The 23,786-nt window shown below is 39.7% G+C and overlaps 1 protein-coding gene across 2 annotated transcripts in view; it reads right to left on the bottom strand.

Moving 5' to 3' along the window:
- Positions 1-22,500, bottom strand: part of LOC110165847 (golgin subfamily A member 7) — a 44,927-nt gene extending 22,427 nt beyond the window's left edge. For both annotated transcript variants that reach the window (XR_008633216.1, XM_020931036.2), the window contains exons 1-5: positions 22,426-22,500; positions 20,237-20,362; positions 6,856-7,008; positions 5,969-6,070; positions 1,062-1,115 (exon numbers count right to left, since the gene is read on the bottom strand). Coding sequence is in view for 1 of the 2 variants with exons in the window: in XM_020931036.2 (XP_020786695.2) it covers positions 1,074-1,115; positions 5,969-6,070; positions 6,856-7,008; positions 20,237-20,362; positions 22,426-22,434 (432 nt within the window). In the remaining variant the exon portion in view is untranslated. The remainder of the gene's footprint in view (positions 1-1,061; positions 1,116-5,968; positions 6,071-6,855; positions 7,009-20,236; positions 20,363-22,425) is intronic.
- Positions 22,501-23,786: the final 1,286 nt, after the last annotated feature.

The raw sequence follows: 23,786 nt of genomic DNA on the forward strand, positions 1-23,786 counted from the left end.
GAGAGAGAGAGGTCACAGGGACAGAGGTAGAGAGAGAGAGAGAGAGAGAGGTTCACAGGGACAGAGAGAGAGAGAGAGAGGTCACAGGGACAGAGAGAGAGAGAGAGAGGTCACAGGGACAGAGAGAGAGAGAGAGGTCACAGGGACGAGAGAGAGAGAGAGAGAGAGAGAGGTAGAGAGAGAGGTCACAGAGGACAGAGGGACGAGAGAGAGAGAGAGAGAGAGAGAGGTCACAGGGACAGAGAGAGAGAGAGAGGTCACAGGGACAGAGAGAGAGAGAGAGGTCACAGGGACAGAGAGAGAGAGAGAGAGGTCACAGGGACAGAGAGAGAGAGAGAGAGAGAGAGAGAGAGAGAGAGAGAGGTCACAGGGACAGAGAGAGAGAGAGAGGTCACAGGGACAGAGAGAGAGAGAGAGAGAGAGAGGTCACAGAGGGACAGAGAGAGAGAGAGAGAGAGGTCACAGGGACAGAGAGAGAGAGAGGAGGGACAGAGAGAGAGAGAGAGAGAGAGAGAGAGAGAGAGAGAGAGGTCACAGGGACAGAGAGAGAGAGAGAGGTCAGGGACAGAGGTCACAGGGACAGAGAGAGAGAGAGAGGTCGGGGACAGGGACAGAGAGAGAGGGGTGACACAGAGGTCACGGGGACAGAGGGACAGAGGTCACGGGGACAGAGAGAGGGTCAGAGGTCACGGGGACAGAGGGAGGTCTGTGCCAAACACAACTGTGCACCCTGGATCCAAATCTACAACTGCACTGCTCACATTAATTGATTAATTGTAATTATTACACACAATAATTACAAAAATGGCATAATTGAGAAAAACGATTATTTAGAATAACTCTGAAATGTGTTCCATGTGTATGCATAAACTTTTAACTTTTAACATTTCCAAGCAATAAACTTGATCTTTTTGTTCTCTTAACTCTAATGTAATGTTCAGCAGCTGCAAAATCTACTGAGTTGGACGTCTTTGCGTTCGAGGGCAGAAACATGTCGACGAGCAGGACATCTTGCCAAAAGTTGAATTTCCAAACTTTCTTTGTAACAGCGCAGCACTCACCTTTGGCAGCTTTTATCTGGTCAGGCTCCTGTCTTCAAAAATGGTGACTTCAATCTGAAACACTTGGGTTAAGGCCAATTCACAACAAACAAACCATTCGTTTAATTAGATGAGACAGTATCGATATCGTGGGCTACTGTATCAATATTTATTAAGAGTATTTTTGGGGTCTATGTTACTACATTATTTTGTGAAAGAGCTACAGTTGTGTTGTTTGTTTGGAGAAAGGAAACTAATTTACGCAATTATCAAAGTTCAAAAAAGTTTATAGTCAATTCTTAATACGAAACATATGAAGAATCAAAATTGTGTTTCTCACTCCCAAATATATAAATAAATGGAACATTTTCAACACATTTGACATTTTCACTGTTTTGATGAGTAAAATGGATGTTTTTGCACAAACTTAGTGCATGATTTAGTCTTAGCTTTTTACTGAACTGAATCGATTTTTTTAAATATGTTGTATCATAGTGTACTGAATAGAACAGACTTGGGCATTGTCCAGTTACCGGGTCACATACGGCCCTTTGGTTGACTCTGACCGGCCCGTTTAAGCTCATTTGGTAATACAAAATTAAAATATTTTATAATTTTACCTCATGCATGGACTAAAGCTGCATTACTTTTGTTTTAGAGGTGTTTTTAAATGACATTTTTTGTAAGACAACTTCACTTTTTCATTGCTTAGTCAAAACATAAACTCTTCCCAGTCTGAACATCTCGTCAAAACAATGACAGTTACTGCTTTTTATAAACAAATACAATTCATATTACTGTATTTTTCTGACCATAAGTCGCACTTTTTTTCATGGTTTGGGTGTTTCCTGCGACTTATACTCTTATGCTATACGACTTATATATTAAAATTTTCAGACAGACAGCCGCGAGAGGCTCTACGCTTGTGTATCAGTTTTCTGCGTAAGTCTCTGGCAGAAAAAGCCACTGTCCTCCAGTAGTAAAATATGCAGCAGAAAACGGTAATCGAGGAGCAGAAAGAAAGTCTGGAGTGAGCGAGAAACTTGTGAGGGACTGGCAGAAAGTGGGAATGAAGAGCATATCTTCACGGCGACCAGGCGGGTGCACCGTCCTGGAAGTCACTGGATTACAAAGCCTGGACTCCCGTGACAACCGAAGCTGCTCGGAGATGCTCAGATATGACACCGAGGCTGAAGAATTGAATGGATTTAGTGATTTGGAATGAGATGGAGAGTTTGGTAAACTTATGTTCTGTTGTTTATGTTACAATTATCTGAAGAACTGTTCATGGGCATGTCCCACCGGAAGGAGGCTTCGGGGAAGACCCAGGACATGCTGGAGGGACTATGTCTCTTGGCTGGCCTGTGAACGACTTGGGGTCCCCCTGGAGGAGCTGGAAGAAGTGTCTGGGGTGAAGGAAGTCTGGGAGTCCTTGCTTAAACTGCTGCCCCCGTGATCCGGCCCCGGATAAGCAGAAGAAAATGGATGGATGGAAGTGTGACTTATAATCCGGTGCGACTTATATATGTTTTTTTTCTTCTTCATTGCTCATTTTTTGGCTGGTGTGACTTATACTCCGGAGCGACTTATAGTCCAAAAAAATATGGTATGCAGAGTTGAGTTAAGCATTTTGGCCTCAGCAATATTTTCTGTTTCTCATGTGGCCCCATGGAAAAAATAATTGCCCACCCTGGAAACAGAAAGTATTGAAAAACATATTGTATCATGGCCTATGTATCAAAGAATGTATCATATCGGCAACTTCTTAATGACACCCAGCCCTAATGTTATGATTCATGTTATCATTAATGTCATCACTGGTTCTATAGCGCTGTCTCCCCATACTACTCCCCCATGTTAAACCCTCCCCCTCATTCAAATATGGGTCAAACACAGGACACATTTCCCTAAACATTTCCCAATAAACTCCATCTTGACCTTATAACAGCCCTGAATTTCATCATCACATTTTTACTGGCCAAAAGAAAAACTCATTAAAATTTAACATGAAGCTTTATTCCTAAGCCTATTCATTTCTCCATACATGCCAGCCGCTGTGGTCCTGACTACCGAGCTCAACTATTCTTCGGCGAGGGAGAGCTTTCACAGATCGCTATAAAGTCAAAATCAAAGCCCAGTGAGCGGAGACCAAAAACGCGGGTCTGTTAGCAATTTCAGTCATATTTGGTTGTTTCTAATGTCCTGCTGGAAGTGTGGTTGGATTAGCTGAGATGTTGAGTCAGCCCGCAAAAGTAGAGCTGTACGGGGGCGAGCCAGGAAGGGGCGGTCCTGCCGATTTTATGCACATGCTATGGATTACATAGGCACTTTTATCTGGGTTTTTTAACAAGGCAGCGTACGTCAATAAGAAGTGGATTTCCTGTAAATTCTGGGGTTGCGGGATTATTTCAAATCTATTCAAAATCAAACTGGCAAAGTCTGAAATTATTTAAGAAACAATTAAAAGGTCTGTTCCAAAATGTGCCCCCAATACATATGGGTCCGGTCAAGTGGTAACGGAGGGAAACGGGGCAGATTTTTGACATTCAAATGTCTCTTATTGAGAAACTAGAGGGACTATTGAAATAAGTAAAGTATCAGAATGTAGGAAAGAGTTACACTCCAACAGGGTCAAGTTAAACCTGTGATATTCTTTCAAGTTGTTGACAAAAAAATTAAAAACTCATGTCGGTAACGGAGGGAATGAAATATGCAGCACTTTTTGGGCAATAAATCCAAACAGTGATAACTCTTGGTTCTCACTTCCATATCCTTAACAAACTGGTTTGAATATTTGCTTCATATAGTTTTCTACCATATGGTACAAGATTAGGTTGAAAAACCTCTTACTTTTTGACTCATGAGATTTTTTATTAAGAAAGGTCATGGTAACGGAGGGAAAAGTAACGGAGGGAAAATGGTGCAAACAAGTAGAAGGTGCAGGATTTTACATCATTTGTCAACTTTTTTCTTCCAAATACTTTAATAATACTTCAAAATGAAAGGAAACTATTTCTATAAAATATGTCAGTCCTTCCAAGCTAATTTTTATCATTTTAAATACATTAAAATAAAAATCCTGTACCTTCATCAACAGTTCAAAGATGGAATAACACAAGATATGATGAAATACATCCATTTATTTACATGATTTGCAGGTTTTTGAAATTTGGGAAATAATTTTTGTTCCATGTTTCATACATGGTCTGTTTAAAACGTATGGAACTTTAGAACCAAAAACGGTACAGAAAAAAAGTTTCATAAACTAGAGTACATATGTATCTGTTCATTTTTATATCAGATGCATTAACTTGAATTTTTGGCCTTGCTGTTTACTTCTGCTTAACCGGGCCCATATATATTGTATAAGCTGCTTTTAAAGGATGTATCTTTTTGGTTTGTGGTCTGTCACCTGCTTGTTTCTATGGATACGTTATTGCTCTGCCTGGAATGTTCCACAGTGTAACATTAAACAGCTCAACTTTACATTTATTCAATTACAGGTGGTTTTACAGCTCAAAAATACTTCAAAAACAGGCATTCTAACTGTGAACGGTGTCGCCTCTCCACAGACCTGAACTGTAACTTGGCCTGGTTTGGTCTCCATGAAGATAGAAAAAAGGTTTAATGCCATACTGTGAAACATTCCAGACAAAAATAACACCTGCACGGAGAAAAGTATTTGACAGAACCTCCACCCGAAAAGTTACGCAATGCTTAAACGATTTAAAATAAGTCTGCTGTGTGATGTCTGCATCTAATTGTCCAATAATCAGGTGCACGTTAGCATGCTAGTTGCTTATTAACTCAATGTGGTGAATAATTAGGATGCTCTGAATGCATGCAAGGTAAATGAGGAACAACTTTGGACCAGTGCAAACAGCTTAAAATTATGTAGTTCTGTTTGTCATGTTTTTAAGACAGTAGAAATCAGGTACAGTACCTTTAATGACATAATATTTGACTATATATATCGTATTTTCCGAATTATAAATCACACTTTTTTCATGGTTTGGGTGTTTTCTGTGACTTATACTCCGGTGCAACTTATATATTAAAATGTTCACACTGAAGCGGTGAGAGGTTCTAGTCTTGTGTGTCAGTATCTGCTGCTCCTGTTCCTCCTGTACCACTGTCACTTCACTCTACTGCACATGTCTCCTGCAGAAAGAGCCTCTGTCCTGTCTGTATCATGTCACTCGATTGCACCATTACTTCTGTACCACTGAACAATTTAAAAATTTAAACAAATTGATAAAGACAATTGAGAAGACTGAACACAAATGCCCCCAAAAAGAAAATCTGATTTTGCAGATTACAAGCTGCAAGTACTGAAATGTTCAGTCGAAATATAATCGAGCAACAGAAAGAAAATTTGGAGTGAGAGAGAAACTTGTGACACCAGGAGGATGCACCATGAAACTTTCCTGAAGTCACTGGACGGATGGACAAAGCCTGAACTTTAATGACACTGAAACCATCCTGACAGGATTCCGAAACGTTGGAATAATTCTAACTGGAACTGATGCTGAGTCTGACGACAGCTACACAGAAGTGGAGGCGGCGCTCTGTTTATCTCCGGAGGTCACAGAGTTGCTCAGAAGTGACATCAAGGATGAAGAATTCAATGGATTTAGTGATTTGGAGTGAGATGGAGAGTTTGGTAAACTTGTTCTGTTCTGTTGTTTATGTTATAGTTATTCTGAAGAACTGTTCATATGTGACGTTAACAGTCTGTTGTTCTCTGTTCTGTTGTTATTATTATAACCTAAATAGTGCCACTTATAGTCCTGCACAACTTATATATGTTTTTTTTTCTTCATTACGCATTTTTTGGCTGGTGCGACTTATACTCTGAAGTGACTTACAGTCAGAAAAATACGGTATCTAAATATGTATCAAACCTACCAAATTTTTAATAAGGATACAACTCGGAGGCCTCTTTCGATGGGGTCGGTGAGCAGGAGACCGCGTGGGGCATAGATTTTGTCATTCTGCTCCTGGATGTACTTGGCGATCTTCTTTAAAACCTGAATCACATAAAAACAGGCATTAGTTATTCGAATCACATGATACTAAAGGTGCACTACGAAACTTTTTGTTTGAGGGTCTGTCACATGCTTTTTTCTATGGAGATGTCATTGCTCTGCCTGGAATGTTCCACAGTGTGACATTAAACTGTTCTACTTTGCATTTATTAAATTACAGGTGGTTTTATAGCTCAAAAATACCTAGAAAAACAGGCATTATGACTGATGACTGTGAGCGGGGTCACCTCTCCATCTAGCTTGTAACTTGGTCTGGTTTGGTTTCCATGAAGATAGAAAGGTTTAATAGCACATTGTGAAACATTCTAGACCAGGGGAGTCAAACTCAAATTCACAGAGGCCGAAATTAAAAACTGGGACTAAGTCGTGGGCCAAACTAAAGATTTATTGAAAATTTTCAACAACATCTGCATGTTTTCTCTTCTTTCAAGTTATGTAATATTAAACCTTTTCTTACTAAAATAAATGTTTATTAATAGTTTTGCTTAAATATTGAATCCAGAAAAAGCATAATATAAAATAATAACAAAACTTTAAATAAATAATTTCTCTACAGCCTATCTGTAGCCGGCGGGGAAATTCTAATACATATTTAAAATGATCTCGCGGGCCAAATATAATTATATTGTGGGCCAAATTTGGCCCCTGGGCCTGAGTTTGACATGCCTGTTCTAGACAATACAATAACATCTCCATGGAGAAAAGTATTAGACGGAGCCTTACACACTGCACCTTAAAAAGCATTACTTTCTCTATGATGCACTCACCTTTTCGTAGTGCGTCTCCATGCACAGAAACACGGTGTATGCGGTGAGACAGGCCAAACAGCCCTCGATAAACGACTGGCTCCCGAGCTTCTCTGCTTCAGCGTAAAGATTATTCAGTGTCCTCACCGTCTCCTCAAACTGCTGCTTATCGATCTGCACAACACAGAACACCTATTAGATATTAAAGACACAACCTTTATTTAGACTACTTTCTTATGCATGATAGAGGCTTTTAAACTACTCTGAGACCTTTTACATAGTGTACAATTGAACATAATGTGTGAGAAAACCTAGCCCTAGAGCAGTGGTTGATTAAAGAGGGGGTATTTTACTTCTATGGGGTGTTAACTGCTAACATATGACATATTTAGATCGCCATGTTACCTTTTACTGTCACTTATTGTTATTGTTTTATTGTCACTTTAAGTCACTCCCCCTTCAGAGGGCTATCACAACTCAGTCAGTGTGCATCCTGCTAATGAAACTACTGCAGTGTATAGGCGAGTTTCATTGTTGACAAAAGCGCACGTGGCATCCTGGGAATTATTTTGGTCGGCGGCAAGAAACACTAATTCAACATGACGGACGGAGCGAGAAAGCACATAAAGGGTATTGATCCCGGTTATTTCTCCACTCTAACGGCAGAGGACCCAAGATGATTTGACCAGAAATTGGTCATAAACATCGATGGACGACAAATCACCCTTTTCAACCCCGACAAAAGGTGGACCAAAAGAAATTTCTGGTCAGATTCGCCAACTACCTGGACAAATATTCACTTCGGCGATATCCACAATGACTTGGTGGAAACTCCTGGGCCATTCACAGCAGAAAAGATGAAAACCTCCAAGAGTCTCGATGTGTTGTTGAACTTGTTGGAGTCCATGGTTTGTTTGGATCTTCTACGTTTGCTCTGCGAATGTTTGAAAGCCATTTGATTCACCGTTAGCGGTTCTTTTCACTCAGAATACGAAAAAGACATTTTCCTTCTTCCGTGCTTCTATTTGTGCATCCGATAATGCAGCAGGAATTTACCATTATCGGGGATAAATACGCGAGGTTACGCACTGTGTTTGACCGCTATCCTGTTTTCTTGCCTACTCAAACATGCATGGATGGCATCTAAATCCTCTTCAGGCATGTTTTTGATGAGAGAACCATGCTATAACATCGTAGAAAAGTCCAAAAAGTTATTACACCCTCTGTAAAATTACCATTTTTAATTAATGCACCAACAAGTACCAGCTTAGAAATGATTGTACCTGTCTGTCCCATCTAGGGTTGCAACATATTTAAAAAAAAAACAGTAGTAGTATTACATTTGTATTTTATATACTGGAGTAAAATATATTTCCCTGATCTAGAGTAAATGAGAATTGGATGGTAACAGGCCCTTTCATAGTACAACAATACTTTTACTACACCATATGACGGACATCTTGTGAGCATCTCCTCTTCCTGAAAACATTCCTAAAGACGAGGAAATTTGTCATCTTTGAACTGCCTTTGAACTCTGATTGTACCAATTGTGAGAACAGATTTTTGGCCGTCTCACCCTGAGCTATGTGAAATCAGGGCAGATGTTTGGTGGACGTGAGCTGGATTGAGAAACTGCACTGAGCCAGGAATTTGACTTTGTTTTCCGGGCAATGACCAAAATGCCCACACAAATGTATCACTGAATATTGTTTATTGTAATTCAGAACACGGTCAGTGAATTCCAGTGGCAAACTGCCATGCGTTAATACCATGGATCTGTAATAAAACCTGGATAAGCCCCTCCCCCTCTGTCCCGGCTTGAGACCGACTAGTGGCAAATCACTGTTCAATACAAGTATTATACACAAGTAAATAAATACGTTTTTATTTATATAGTGGTTTTCACAGACATTTGTCACAAAGACACTTTACAGTTCATTATTCATTCATTCCAAACATGGTGACGGTAAACTACTATTGTAGCCACAGCTGCCCTGGGGCAGACTGACTGAAGTGAAGCTGCCAATCTGCACCATCGGTCTCTCTAACCACCACCATCAGTCACGCACAAACCACTTTTATACTAGGCAATGTGGGTGAAGTGCCTTGTCTAAGGACACAACAACAGTTTTGACTGGCTCCCCCTGTGGCCACCTGATGTTCCCAATGGTCTCCCATCCAAGTACTAACCAGGCCTGGTGTGGTATAGGATTTTGACCCCATGGTGAGGTGACCCGGGGTTAACATACCAAAGAGTATTTTGACCCCGGGGTCAGAATCCTATTGTGGTATGTTGACCCCCCCAATAGAAAATTGACCCCCCTCTGAAAATCTAAATTTTATTAATAAAGAACCTGAATTCTATAGAAAAACTCTGAATATTAATACAATATCTGCAAATTAAAACATATTGACATATTTAAAAGTGTTTTCTGAAGAACTCAGATGCATTTTTTATGTTGATTATAACTTTTGAATGTTAAAAATGACTTAGTTGTTTAAACACATTTTACTGAAAATGAGATAAGTAGTTATTCATTAGTTAGGTAATCAGAGTGATGTATAATTATTTGGAATCTTAGTAAAATAGACAGGGCTGATCAATTGAGTAGTTAAATAGGGGATATCTATGACAATAGTACCTCACAATATCTTTATTATTGTTATTATGATGTAACGTGAGAAGTCATGTTAGTTGAATATTGACAATGATCAATTACATATATAAAGGAGGTCAAAATCCTATGACTATAGCAATCTGACACCCCAGTATGTTTATTATAACACAACATGACTAAATTCAAGGTCATTATCCTTACAAACCATTGCCTAAATTGATATTATGATTAAGGATCATCTGAACATAGCAAACTAAGGGTGTTTTCACACCGACAGTATTTGGTGCGCACCAAACGGTCCATTCGAACCAAAAGTTGGTTTGGTGTGAAAGCGTCAATCGGACTCGGACCCGAACCAAATCAAGCGAACCGAGACGCAAAAAAGAGTTCGCTTGAATCCGCACCAAATGACCAACTTTGGTGGACCCGCAAACCATAGACATATGGACGCTGTACGACTCCAGCGTCCAGCGCAGTAACAGATTGTTGTCCAGATGCAGCCGCGATTCATTTTCGAATTATTTTACCAACAATGGCCAATACAGAGAATGTAACACACGAAGATCAGAGCAAGTACGTGCGAACGTGTGGCTCCAGAGTGAGTCAAAATTGGGGGTGCGCACCCCTGTTAGGGACCTACACGCACAGAGAAGTCCCGGTGTTCCCCGTGATCACGCAGCAACCAACATTTGTTATTTTAGGCTTTAATTAACCAAATAATTTCATGGCAATAGGCAATCGCCCATTCAATTGATACAACTTAAAAAAGTCCCTGTTTTTAGCCTAGTGTGAGAAATACAGTCGGACTAGATCCAAACCAGAGTCCTGAACCAGCGGGGCAGCTCCAGTTCAGTCCGGGCTCAGAGGAGCTGGAGCGGGGAGCCTCGACCTGAGGAAGCGCTTTCCCCGGGAAGAACCAAATGTGCGGAGGACGGACGCTCAGAACAACATATAACAAACCAAACTGGACTCACGCTTCTGTCCGGATGCTGCACCACCTCGGAACCAGCCGCGGTTCTTGAGCGCGGAGGACAGGAGCAGCGCCCGGACCTGTAGTCCACAGCGCATTCTTGCTTTTCCCGCACGGAAACAGCGCGCAGACGACGGAACGTACCCGCTCGGACTCAGTCCATCAAGCACTGGTCTTGCTCGCCACCGTTTGGAACCAGCACATGGAGGACAGAGCCTCCGGACCATCTGACCAACGCGCTTGTAACAGAAGACCAAGGACCAGACCCCAGCCCCGTCCTGAGGAGCTGCGCGCTACTTTGAGCACTGTTGGCTGCTGCTGTTACCCAAACTCTGGGCTGATGCGGTGAGTTTGTACAAAGTTCTACATGTTGCTGTTTTATAAGTTCATGGTGATAATTTGAGATGAGGACGGCCCACGGTATTAACAGGAACATCGGTGTTGATAACTGGAGTATCGCTGTTTTACCGAGGAAACAGAGACACGTGATTCGAACCAGTTTTGGTTCGTTTGCCGGTGTGAACGCGGACCACACTGGAGTGTATTTGCTACATAATAACAATTTTATTGCCTGGTGCGGACCAAATAATCGAACTAGCGGTGTGAAAACGACCTAAAAATCATAACAATGTAAAATACAATATAAAAAGTGACAAGATTGTTATGTATATGCAATTTTAACAATACGTTACATTTACACAAAATACCAAGTCGTTCTACATCAAAACATTCCTTAAAATACCTTAAAAGAAAATGAACATGTAGTAATATATAATAAAAGTCAATTAAATGAGAAATAATGATCAGATAAGTAACTACTAAAGAAAAAAATAAGGGGAGTCCAAATTTTATGGGGGGGTCACTTTACTATAGCAGTATGTTTACCCCGGGGTCAGTATACTATGGGGGTCAAAATACTATCTCTCAGTACTTAAAGACACGCATTATGCAGTTTTAACGTGTTCAGTGCTTATGTAAATTCTTTCAACATTTGTGTTTCTTGCATTGCTCCTTCAGATATGACTGTCAAATTGTTGTTGTCCGTCCTTTGAAAATAACAGTTTTAGTGCTTTATTTAACATCTTCAAATTTGAAATCATGTTATGTTCAGACAGACAGTTACTCTTAGTAGTTTCCGGACATACTGTTTTACTCTTACTTGAGTACTTTCTTGATTTGATTAAAGGGCGTGTACTTGATTTCAAACCATGAGTCAGGAACATGTTTTAGTTTGAACTTTTAGCCCCGCGCCCTTACTGTTTGGGATAGTCTCATGCAGTTGTTTACTTATACTTCTCCAATCTCTGCTTCTATTTGCTTTTTTGTCAAACTTGAAAACACGCCATGGCAGAGAACCGAGTGTCTGGGATCACGTCAGGCAGTTGCTTTCCCATGTTTCTTAAAGAGGGGGTGTTTTACTTCTATGGGGTATTAACTGCTAACACATAACATATTTAGATCACCATGTTTCCTTTTCTTGTTTTGGGAACACTGCATTCGCCAAAAACAATGTATTAACATGTTTGTATAAGTTCCCCTCTCTTTTGCTCTCCGTGTTAAGTCACTCCCCCTTCACAGCGCTATCACAACACAATCAGCAGGCATGAAACTACTGCACATCGCATCAGGTTTGAGAAATGGTAGTGTATTGTTTAGTATCTCGCTTTTACTGACTGTTGTGGCTTGTGGGTGGAGCCTCGTATAGAATTTTACAGTCAACTGCAAGGAAGGTTCAAGAGATCGCTAAATTAATGAAACATGCATGGATGGCAAATAAAACCTTTTCAGGTATGTTTTTGAGGGAACATTATAACTTGGAAAGGCATACCGTATTTTTCGGGCTATAAGGCGCACTTAAAATCCTTTAATCTTCTCAAAAATCGACAGTGCTCTTTATAATCCGGTGCGCCTTATGTATTAATTCTGGTTGTGTTTACTGACCTCGAACCGATTTTATGTGGTCCACAGCGCTCAAAAATCTGTCAAAATGTTTTAGTACAACTTTGGTAAATTACAAAGCCGCACCGCTATATGGTCAATGCGTATGACCTGCAGACTTTTAATCTCTGAAACGTTTCACATGAACCATCTCCAGCTCATGATCAGCAGCGCATCCTGTCACAGAGAGAACACTCATATTCCACTGAGTTGTGTCCTTTAGTCCAAAAGAAGCTGAACCGCCTCAGCGCACAAGAAGCCAGCTGTTTTTTCAGAGCTTATACTTTATGCAAATGAGCCATGTGGTTTTAAGTTTTGTTTCTGTAAAAAGCAAACAAATGTGCGTAAAGCTGCATTAAACACATTACTACTCAATGTACCATATTTTCTGGGCTATTAGGCATGCTCTTAAGCCTCCAACCCATCAAAAATCAAAAAACGACCGCGCTCCCCGCAATCCAGAGCACCCTATACACGAATCCACTCGGGTGTCCCAGCACAACTTCTGTAAACTACAAAGCCGCACCACCCACAGAACACACAAACACACACGGAGCAGACAGCGACCACACAGCGAAACACACCCACAGACACACTCATCACTCCACGCCGACAAGGAACGGAACGGAGGAACGAACCGAAAAAGCAAGTGCAATGTGCCACTTCTAGACACAACTGAACAACTGAGTCACTGTGAACACGCCGACAATCCAACGGTCCCAGACAGCACCCTCCCTACACACCACAACTGAACAAAGCCCAGAGTCACCGTGAACGCACCAAACAAACAAAACCACTCACCCATCACACTGTTGGGTTTCATTTAAAATCCGGTGCGGTTAATTTGTGAAAAAAGTTTGAAAATAGACCATTCTTTAACAGCGCCCCTTATACTCCAGAGTGCCTAATAACCCGGAAAATATGGTATATTTAATTTGTCCTCGTACGAAATAAAAAAAACTAAACTGAAAAGATCCACCCACATTCACATTCATAATACACATTGACCAGGACAGGGAGGCAACGCCAGGCAAATTACACCACGATCTGCCAATGGATCGTGAACGCCTGGACTAAGGATCAGTCTCAAGTGTCGTCCGTTTGTTTCGCTTAATGCGCCTTATAATCTGGTGCGCCTTATGTATGAAAATAGACGAGAGAAATCAACATTATTGACATTGCACTTTATAATCCGGTGTGCTTTACAGTCCAAAAAATACAATAATTCCCCCTCTTCAAAGGTGCAACTTTTTGGGTGGGGTGCTTATTTCTATGGACTTATCATTGCTCTGCCTTGAATGTTCCACAGTATGACATTAAACAGCTCAACCTTACATTTATTCAATTACAGGTGGTTTTACTGCTTAAAAATACCCATGGATTTCACCCATATAAAGGTTTAATGCCATACTGTGAAACATTCCAGATAAAGCAATAACATCTGCGTGGAGAAAAGCATGAACTGACACATCCTCCACCAGAAAAGTTACACAATGCACCTTTAAAATCAGGTACAGGCGCTTTAATACTGGCACAAAATAAGTTCTTACTTGAGTACAATTTTGGCTGGTCTACCCACCTCAGATTTGCAATTTCGGTCTACCAGGTCAAAGCAAACATAACTTTTTATTTCAATCTATTTGTTATTAAAAGTCATAATAATAAAAAATAATGTGCTGACTTGGCAGGGCTCTGGTGTAATTTCTTTTATATGGAGTGATAAGTATCAGAGAGGGGTCACTGTGAGACATTGGCAGACTGACGCCTTTTCAGAACAGACAGTGCTTTCTCTGCCGTTTCTTGGAACAACTGGGAGAATTTAAAGCCGAAAACAAGACCAAAAAGTATAAATCTGCACTCTGGAGAAATGGTTTGAGGGGCTGAGATGTTCTGACATGAAAACCGGTGTAAAACAAGATGGTTAGACAATAAAACAGGACCTGAGGGAAGAGGGCTTGTACCGAAACGAATTGCCTGGACTGTTAGCCAGAGTGGAACTGAAGTGCAGTGGGTAGATGGTTTGGCGAAGGGTTGGCGTTAGATTCCTGCTACTAGCATGACATACTGCTGCCGCTGCTGTGTCCTTCGGCAAGACACACATTGTGCTCGTAATTTAGACCGAGGCAATATTATGTTACAAATCACCTTTATTGTCCTCATTGATCCATCAAGATTTTTCGTGCAGTTTTGTCTTATTAAAAACAAATGCTTTTCAATATTCATTTTCTGAACATAAACAGTACAACTATTTTTTCCTTTTTTCCTCCCAAGTTTGAAAACTGTTTCAAACCGCACGCTTTTTCTGACAGAGGATTGGCTGAAAAACGAAGCCAGTAAAGTATTTCTCTATGAATCTGTCTGTCTATCTGTAGTTCTCTTGATTAAAAAGACCCAGGCTTGTAGTTGACAATTAGCAATGACTAAATCTTGATTAGAGATGGGTATTCGATTAAATTTATTTAATTCGATTGTCGAGAGAATTAACGATCGATTATCGATTAATCAGTAACGTTTTTAGATTAAAATGATCATCATTATTTTTACTATCTGCACTAATCTGCATAAATAAACTCAACCTTATGACATATAAACCATAACGACTCTAGAGCCACATCAGCCCGTTTGACATAATAATGTGTTTAATTCAGTTTTGCACAACTCTCACAAAAACTAAATTTAAAACCGCATGGCTAATTTGCATAAACTAAGCAAAGAAAAAAACAGCTCTTGTGCACTGATGCAGTTCAACTTCTGTCGGACTAAAGGACACGACTCAGTGGAATACAGGTTAGTGTGACCATATCTGCATTTTTCAAAACCAGGACACCGTAGGGGGGTGGGAGGTGAGGCCTCGTCATAGACATTGAGCTACTCTCACCTGGCAAAGCTTTTTAATGTTTTTCGGTGTCCTGGTGCTTTGAGGTCCCTGACACTCCCACTGGACACCGAAACATATGCGCTGCTTTGTACACTGTGCACATGGCCTCACACTTGTCTCAACCAGGATGGAAAGCGGGGAATTTCTTGTACAAGTCATCGTTAAAAGCGAATTTGCGCTTCGGCATGTTACAGACTGACCGACTGTTTGTGTGTGCTCGCTCCTTCTGAGTTACAGAGAGATACGAGAGACGCTCAGTTTAATGGCCCAGTGAAAAGGTAAAGAAAACCCGGACATTTGCATCACTTCATTAAAAGAAAAGCAACCAACATTCGGTTTGTCGAACGTAATCAACGAAATTCTTCATGATCAGTTATCGATCAATCGACTAATCATGCCCGTCCCTAATCTTGATATCAATTAAACTTTGAGTAAGTAAGTTTGGCAGACCCAACCTATATGCATGCTAATTATTAAAGTAGAGGTGAGCAATTTCAAAATGAATATTGTATGCAATATTTGTGCAATCAATCAGAAATACACAAAGATTTGTCATTGATAGTTTAAAGACATCCTACTGGGGTTGTTCTACATGCATGTATATGGAGGAATGTTCGGCAGTTACCATGGAGACACAAAACAAACAGACATTAGCAAACATTGTCAAAAAGTTTTTAGATCATCTGAAACTCAATTTAAAAAAAATAAAACAATGGATTTAAACAGGACATTTCCAGGAGACTGATCAGTACAAGTGTTCATTATCCTGTTTATGTTGGATTTTTGTTGGATGTTGGATTTTCAACAGGATTTTCAACAAAAAGGTGAGAGTAACTAACGGAAAAATTGTTGGCTAATGCTAGCTAACTTATGACTATAATGTTATTTGAGAGAGACTTGTTTCACAGTAAAAATCAGATCTCCTGTTGTAGTACAAACTATGAATGGGCATGATTAGTCGACTAACGATATGATCGTTAAGAATTTCGTTGATCACATTCTTTTTTAATCGACAAACAGACTGTAGGTTGGTGTGTGCAGCGTAAGGAGAAGAGGCTGCGTCTGACACAAACACTGGAGTTGTGGCCTCACAGTCCCACGTTTGGGCTCTGGCTCCTCCTTGGAGATCACTGTACCACTCAGTGATTGTGTTTACATGCACATCGCTGTCCCACTTATGATCCCCGGTTTCATCATGGTGCATGTAAATGCAGTATCCTGATTACTGCAACATAAAGTTGAGTGCACATGTGTCCAAAAGACAAAGACTTTTCAGTCTTTTCATCACAACAGGAGCCAAAATAAATAAAGTGACCAACATAAATAAAGTGAAATTATGTTAAATAAAGAGCTGCACTAAACCTACACAGGTCTGATCTCTGAAAACATGAACCATCTCCAACACAACACACACACAGAACACACTCACCATCATCATCATCAACATCCTTCTGTCACAGAAAGAACACTCATATTCTACTGAGTCGAATCCATTAGTCCAACAGAAGCTGAACACAAGGAGAGAGCTTTGTGCTTATAGTTTACGCCAATGAGCCATGTGGTTTTAAGTTTTGTTTCTGTAAAACGTAAACAAATGTGTCAAAGCTGCATTAAAGACATTATAATGTCAAACGGGCTGACGTGGCTCTAGAGTGGTTATGGTTTATATGTTACAAAGTTGAGTTTATTTATGCAGATTAATAATAGCAATAATAATGATGAGAGTTTTAATATAAAAACTTTAGTGATTAATCAAAAATCACTCGTTAATTCTCCCGACGATCGATTAAGAAAGTATAATCGAATGCCCATCCCTAGTTCAAACTAAATGGCTTCTTTCTGGTCAGACTGTGTTGAAATTAAGACCAGATTAAAGTCTAAAAATGCCTCAGACAGAGTGTGCCTCTAGTTAGCATCACACCCCAAAAAATGTTGATGACATCGGCTGCAAAATATCAATAAAAGTTCACGGCAAGCTTTTTTATTGTAATGGACAACCACGGGACTATGGGACTACACAGACAACTGTCATTTTTGCTCATCTTCAAAAACAGCTATTTTAATGTAATCTCTAAAGCATTATTATTATTAGTGTGATTTTTACTCTTCGCCATCTGTACGACCTGTGCAAGTCGATGAGGCTTGGACAGCAAGTCTAGGGCAATGCAATGATAACAGTCACACACTGTACATTACACACAGAATCATGGTCTTTGTTTAGTAAAGAGCTTGAAAGGCAGATTTTGGCTGTAAAACAGATCTAACCAGAGGAGAAGTGACAGACATGTGAAACCAGAGGAGTGTTTTTTTTACTGCTGCAGACTCCAGACAGACTTTAATGTGGCCAGAGTCACTTTAGAGCCACAGACAGAGCCCCCTTCACCACAGATGTATTTCAACTGGTGTAAGGTAAGGTCAGTTCAACAACCCTTAAATACATGTCAAATTTTATGAACAGTGTGCCCAGGCTGTACAGTACTTATTAAATCTATGGTGTTCTATATGCGTTTTAAGTAGTTTCATTCCAGCTCTGATCAGTGCATATGGTGCGTCCTTGGGCAAGACACTTCAACCACCTTGCAAGTTTAACAACACAAATACAGGGAGTGAATGTATATGTATTCTAAATTGCTCTGTGTACGTTTAATTTACTGTATTTTCCGGGCTATTGGGCGCGCTCTTAAAGGGATAGTTTGGATTTTTTTACATAAATCTGTATGTCATCCCTGTGAGCAGTGTCGTGCGTCAACACTGACTTACCCCGGAAAGCGACTGGTGAGCCGAGATACTGTCCGTTTTCGGTGCTGACGAAAGTAGTCCGGCAAGTTGGTTGGGGACAGTAAAATCAAGTGTTTTTCTTCTCAAAACAATCTGTGTTTAAAAGAGTGATACATTTGCATCACAAAACCACAGTCGAATAAAAATCAGACCTCATAATCACTTAGCACTATTTTCTCTCCGTTCGTATCACTGTGCGCTGTCGCCAGGTGACAGTCACGCACGAATCCATCACTTTCTGCTGTTGTTCGGCAGTGTTTACATGCTCAGACCGCCGCGACGCGAGAGAGCTAACATGAGAGCTAGAGCGATAAGTACATAAGCTTGTATAACATACATAAGAATATATCTAAAAAATGGTGCGGACTTGTGATTATTCAGGCTGTAACAACAAAAATCTGGCTGTCATGGACTTTGCGCTGAGGAAACTTTGGCTTCTTGTCTTTGGCTTCAACGTGGAAACCAAACCAGGTAAGAACGAAGAAGTGCTGCTATGTTTACAAGAGGACAGACTCAAGAATCAGCTGTAACTCTGTGTGCAGTAAATCACTCAGTGTCATATCACCAGTGAAGCTTCTACAAAACATAACTTTATAAGTCGACTGTTATTACTATTGTAAATGTGGCGTACACTGTTGGCAGCAGCTACGTGGACGTGTGGATGATTCATGTTTCTATTAGTCGTCCATGCTTCAGTCACAGTGGAGGCTCTATGTTCGCTGTATACAAGTTTATAAATGACGTGATGGTGATTGTCGCTCACTCGGTCTCTCACGGCTCCAGCTTCAACTTGTACCACTTCTCTGTCTCTCTTCTCTCTCTGCCTGTTCTAACTCCATCTGACGAATTTTGGCATCAGTATATTCGGGTTCACCAAGATCTCCCCTTGGCTTTGTGGTAAAGGCAATGTGTTTATTGTCGGTGTTGTAATCAGACATGTTGTCGCTGACATTCCGAGCAGTAAACATAGTGAACCAGGAGCGGCTGTCACCTGGCGGCAGCGCGCAGTGATACGAAGAGAGAGAAAATAGTGCCAAGTGATTATGAGGTCTGACTTTTTATTCAACGATGGTTTTGTGATGCAAATGTATCACTCTTTTGAACACATATTGTTTTGAGAAGAAAAACACTTTATTTTACTGTCCCCAGCCAACTTGCCGGACTACGTTCATCAGCACCGAAAACTGCCAGTATCTCAGCTCACCGGACGCTGTCAGGGGTAAGTCAGTGTGGATGCACGACACTGCTCACAGGGATGCCATACAGATTCATGTAAAAAAATCCGAACTATCCCTTTAAGCCTCTATCCCCATCAAAAAATGACCGCACGCCCCGCAATCCAGAGCGCCCTATACACTAATCTACTCGGGTGTCCCAGCACGACTTCAGTAAACTACAAAGCCGCACCACCCACAGAACACACAAACACACACGGAGCAGACAGCGACCGCGTGGCGACATACACCCGCAGCCACACTCATCACTTCACGCTGACGAGGAATGGAACGGAGGAACGAACACAAAAAGCGAGTGCAATGTGCCACTTCTAGACACAACTGAGTCACTACGAACACGCCGACAATCCAGTGGTCCCAGACAGCACCCTCCCTACACGCCACAACTGAACAAAGCCCAGAGTCACAGTGAACGCGCCAAACAAAGTCCCACTCACCCATCCAACTGTTGGGTTTCCTTTAAAGTCCAGTGCAGTTTATTTGTGAAAAAAGTTCAAAAATAGACCATTTAATGATAGTGCATTTTATAATCCAGAGCACCTAATAGCCCGGAAAATACGGTACATGTAAATAAATTCAATATGGGTACTATAGCCAACAATAAAACAAGATTTCAAACTATAAACCAAATTTCAAGGTTACTAGTTCACAAACTCTCTGAATATTTGAGCCTGTGTGATAATATTTTGGGATGCACAGTTAATTTTCTGCATAAAATTGGGTCTGTATATAGTTTGACTGGGGTTTATTTCAGTCTCTCGGGGGTCGGTTTGTTCGGTTTTCATTTTTATTATTATTATTTTTTTGCAGTATGTCATGATCATTTACACAACAATGAATGAGGAATTACCCTACATGATCCCAGAGAATTGCGAATGCAAAGAAGCATGACTTCAGTTCGTATTTATCACTTGTATTTATCACACCACCCTTCTCCTTGTGCTATACTCTTCTGCAGACAGTGACCCAGAGACGGAGCACTCACCCGGGCCTCGAGCTCGGAGGGCAGCTTGGTCTGGAACTGGCACATGGTCCCGCTGGAGTAGTCTCTCTGGATGAACACTTTGGAGGCAATGGCGGCCTGCTGCCTCATGTCCTGCAGGCTGTGAGTCTGGAACAATACACAATAAGGTTAGTAGTAGTAGTAGTAAGATATTTTTGCAGAGGTTTGAAATAAATAAACAACTGACCCTTATGTGATGGATAACCCTGTGTCCTGTCAGCCATCAGATCATTGTTGCACTGTCTACCTATGACCTCAAGCTCAGATTTTATATTTTATTCCTTATTTTTCTATTTTATTTTGACATACATTTACATTTACTTAATTATGTCTTATTTGTCCACTGTCTCTTGCTCTTTTTTGCAACTTTAGAATTTAGAATTTATTATTACTATTTATAATTTTTACTCTTTATTATTATATTATATTAGTATGTGTGAGCTACTGTGTCCAAATCATTTCCCTTGTGGATTTATAAAGTTGTTTAAATCTAAATAAATAAATAAACAAGTACAATTATAACCATTATTGAAATTACAGTACAAATTACAAATTAGCCAAAACATGCTCTGACAATAACATTTTACCAGTTTTACAAGAATGTATATATTATGTATTTATTATTATTATTATTTTTATATATATATATATATATATATATATATATTATATATATATATATATATATATTTTTTTTTTTTATTCATTAATTTTTTTATTTATCTACTAGATTATTAGAGATGTGCAAAAATTTTAAAACATCAATATATTGTATCGTTTAATGTGATGATACAGTATCGATATCGTGAGCTGCTGTATCGATATATCACCAAGAGTATTTTTTTGGTATATTTTACTAAATTATTTTGTTACAAAGCTACAGTTTTGTTGCTTTAAAGGAAGGAAATTCGTTTAGGCAACTCATTTGACATTTTCACTCTTTTGAGGATTAAAATGTTTGTGTCTCATATGATCTTTGCACAAGAAGTGATTTACAAAGACTTTTAGAATCACAGCCATGATTTAGACATTATTTTGTATTGAACTGTATCGAATCAATTTGAAATATATCGTATTGAATCATAAGCTCACTGTATCGAGATATATATTGTATCGTGGCCTATGTTTCGAGGTATGTATCGTATCGTGGCCTATGTGTCGAGGTACGTATCGTATCGTGGCCTATGTATTAAGGCATGTATTATATAGTGGCCTATGTATTGTCGTATGTATCGTATCGTGGCCTATGTATCAAGGTATGTATTGTATCGTGGCCTATGTATCAAAGTATGTATCGTATCTTGGCCTATGTATTGTGGTATGTATTGTATCGTGGCCTATTTATTGTGGTATGTACCGTATCATGGCCTATGTATCGAGGTATGTACTGTATCATGGCCTATGTATCAAAGTATGTATTGTATCGTGGCCTACGTATCGAGGTATGTACCGTATCGTGGCCTATGTATCAAGGTATGTATTTTATCGTGGCCTACGTATCAAGGTATGTACCATATCGAGGCCTATGTATCAAGGTATGTATTGTATTGTGGTCTATGTATTGAGGTATGTATCGTATCATGGCCTATGTATCGAGGTATGTACCGTAACATGGCCTATGTATTGTGGTATGTATCGAGGTATGTATTGTATCAGGAACTTCTGAATGATACCCAGCCCTACTCTTTACATGTTCTTAATAACAGGACTATAAATAAACAGCATACAACAACAATCTTCCTTAAGTACATTCTTATCTGATCTTATTAATAATTCATAGATTATATTTAACATTAGCCAAGAGAACTAAAACACTCACACATAGGGCAACGTAGCTTTATCTTAAATGTAGGAATAAAAACGCCAACCTATAATTAGCTATGAATTAATCTAAAATGCAGTTCTATACATTCAGGGTGGCTTATAATAATTCGATCACTTTGTTTATCAAGTATGTCAAAGATCTGTCGGAATGTTTCGTAAAGCCACAGATGTTATAACCTGTTTATGATTTAGCTTCGATGCTAAACCGGGCTATTGTACTTTTATTTTTATACATTTTTAAAACTAACATAGCCTCCGATGATTGTGACATGGTGATAGTTCGATTCCGGCATCTATATTCATGATCATCTTGCAAAAAAAACAATAATTTAAGCTTAAAAACGTACCTCTGCCATGGCGAAACCGCTGTCTGTTTACGTGTTAGCAGCAGCTGTTAGCATGTGCAACGCGATAATCTGTCCGTAGGGAACGCTGGATCTGCGTGACAAAGGTTCCGCTATTGAGTTCAAATTTTAAAAAAAAGAAAAAAGAAAAAAGTGTTTTGTTCTTTTATTAAATCAAACCATCTGTTTTTACGCCATCGTCAGCGAAAGAATTATGTAACGAATATTTACTGCATTCTTCATAATATAAGCCGCAATTACAATACATGCCAAAGTAAAACATGAGAAAGTTCTTGTCTTTAAAATTGATGAAAACCATTGGCGCTTTGTTCTTGTGGTAAAATGTTTGCAAACACAATGTGTATTTTATGGCGTTCAGATGTTTGGTTGAAAACGCAGCCTACGGACAACTATAAATCAAATAAGGGTTGGATTTCCACAAACAGTGAATCATAGTAGTTAAAATGTTCTCTCCAAAAAACCAACACACACAACGCAGGCATTGCAAACTAACGTAATGAGATGAAATACTGAAAATATAATTGTATAAGCTGTATTAGTTTTGTTTTTAATTTGTGACTGGCGGCTAAAATGCAGAGGAAGCCATGGGGGCAGTTAAAATATATGTAAAAAGATGTAATGCTCGTTGCTGCGGATAAGAAGCGTGCCTTGGCAGTGGTGCCGTCCTGCTGTGAGGTGGTCACGGGGAACTCCACTAATGAGCACTGTTTTGGAGATATATTCACAACACATGCTGGGACTGAAGGAGGGATTCTTTCTGAGCACTGCAACTCACTATGCTATGACTCATGTTAGTTACAGTATAAAAAAAAAATCCATTGTTTAGCTGTAAAAGTCAAGTTGAATAGTATTTTATTTGATATTGTAAAATGTTGACGATATTAACAATTTACATTAAAAAGAAATGACCTACTGTTTTACCTTTGCTTTAAAAAAGACATATGGAATAGGGGGACCAGATTTTCAGAATTCAAAACTGGGACACGCCTGGATTAACTTAGACGAACTTTATTGATCCACAAGGGGCATTATTTGGACACAGTAGCTCACACATTACAGTAGTAATATAACTGGGTTTGGGATTGGGATGGCTGGTGTAAATAAAGTAGTGAAAAAAGCGTGTAACATTGTGTATTCTCGCAACAGTCATAATCTGAGGGACTTCTGATGCTGCATTGTTTTGCTTTATAGTTATTTGCAAACATGGTTTTCTGTATTTTGACGAAACAAATGATAATTTATGCCCCTCTTTACTGTTGGCGGGGATCAGATTAATCAAAAATCATGATAGTCCTGTTCTAGACCTGATGTAGACCTGGTTTAGTCTTAGATTAGTTCGGGTT

This window comes from Boleophthalmus pectinirostris, unplaced genomic scaffold (assembly GCF_026225935.1).
Source record: "Boleophthalmus pectinirostris isolate CB_2022bp ecotype Guang Dong unplaced genomic scaffold, ASM2622593v1 HiC_scaffold_4, whole genome shotgun sequence".
In the NCBI taxonomy this organism is placed as follows: domain Eukaryota; kingdom Metazoa; phylum Chordata; class Actinopteri; order Gobiiformes; family Gobiidae; genus Boleophthalmus; species Boleophthalmus pectinirostris.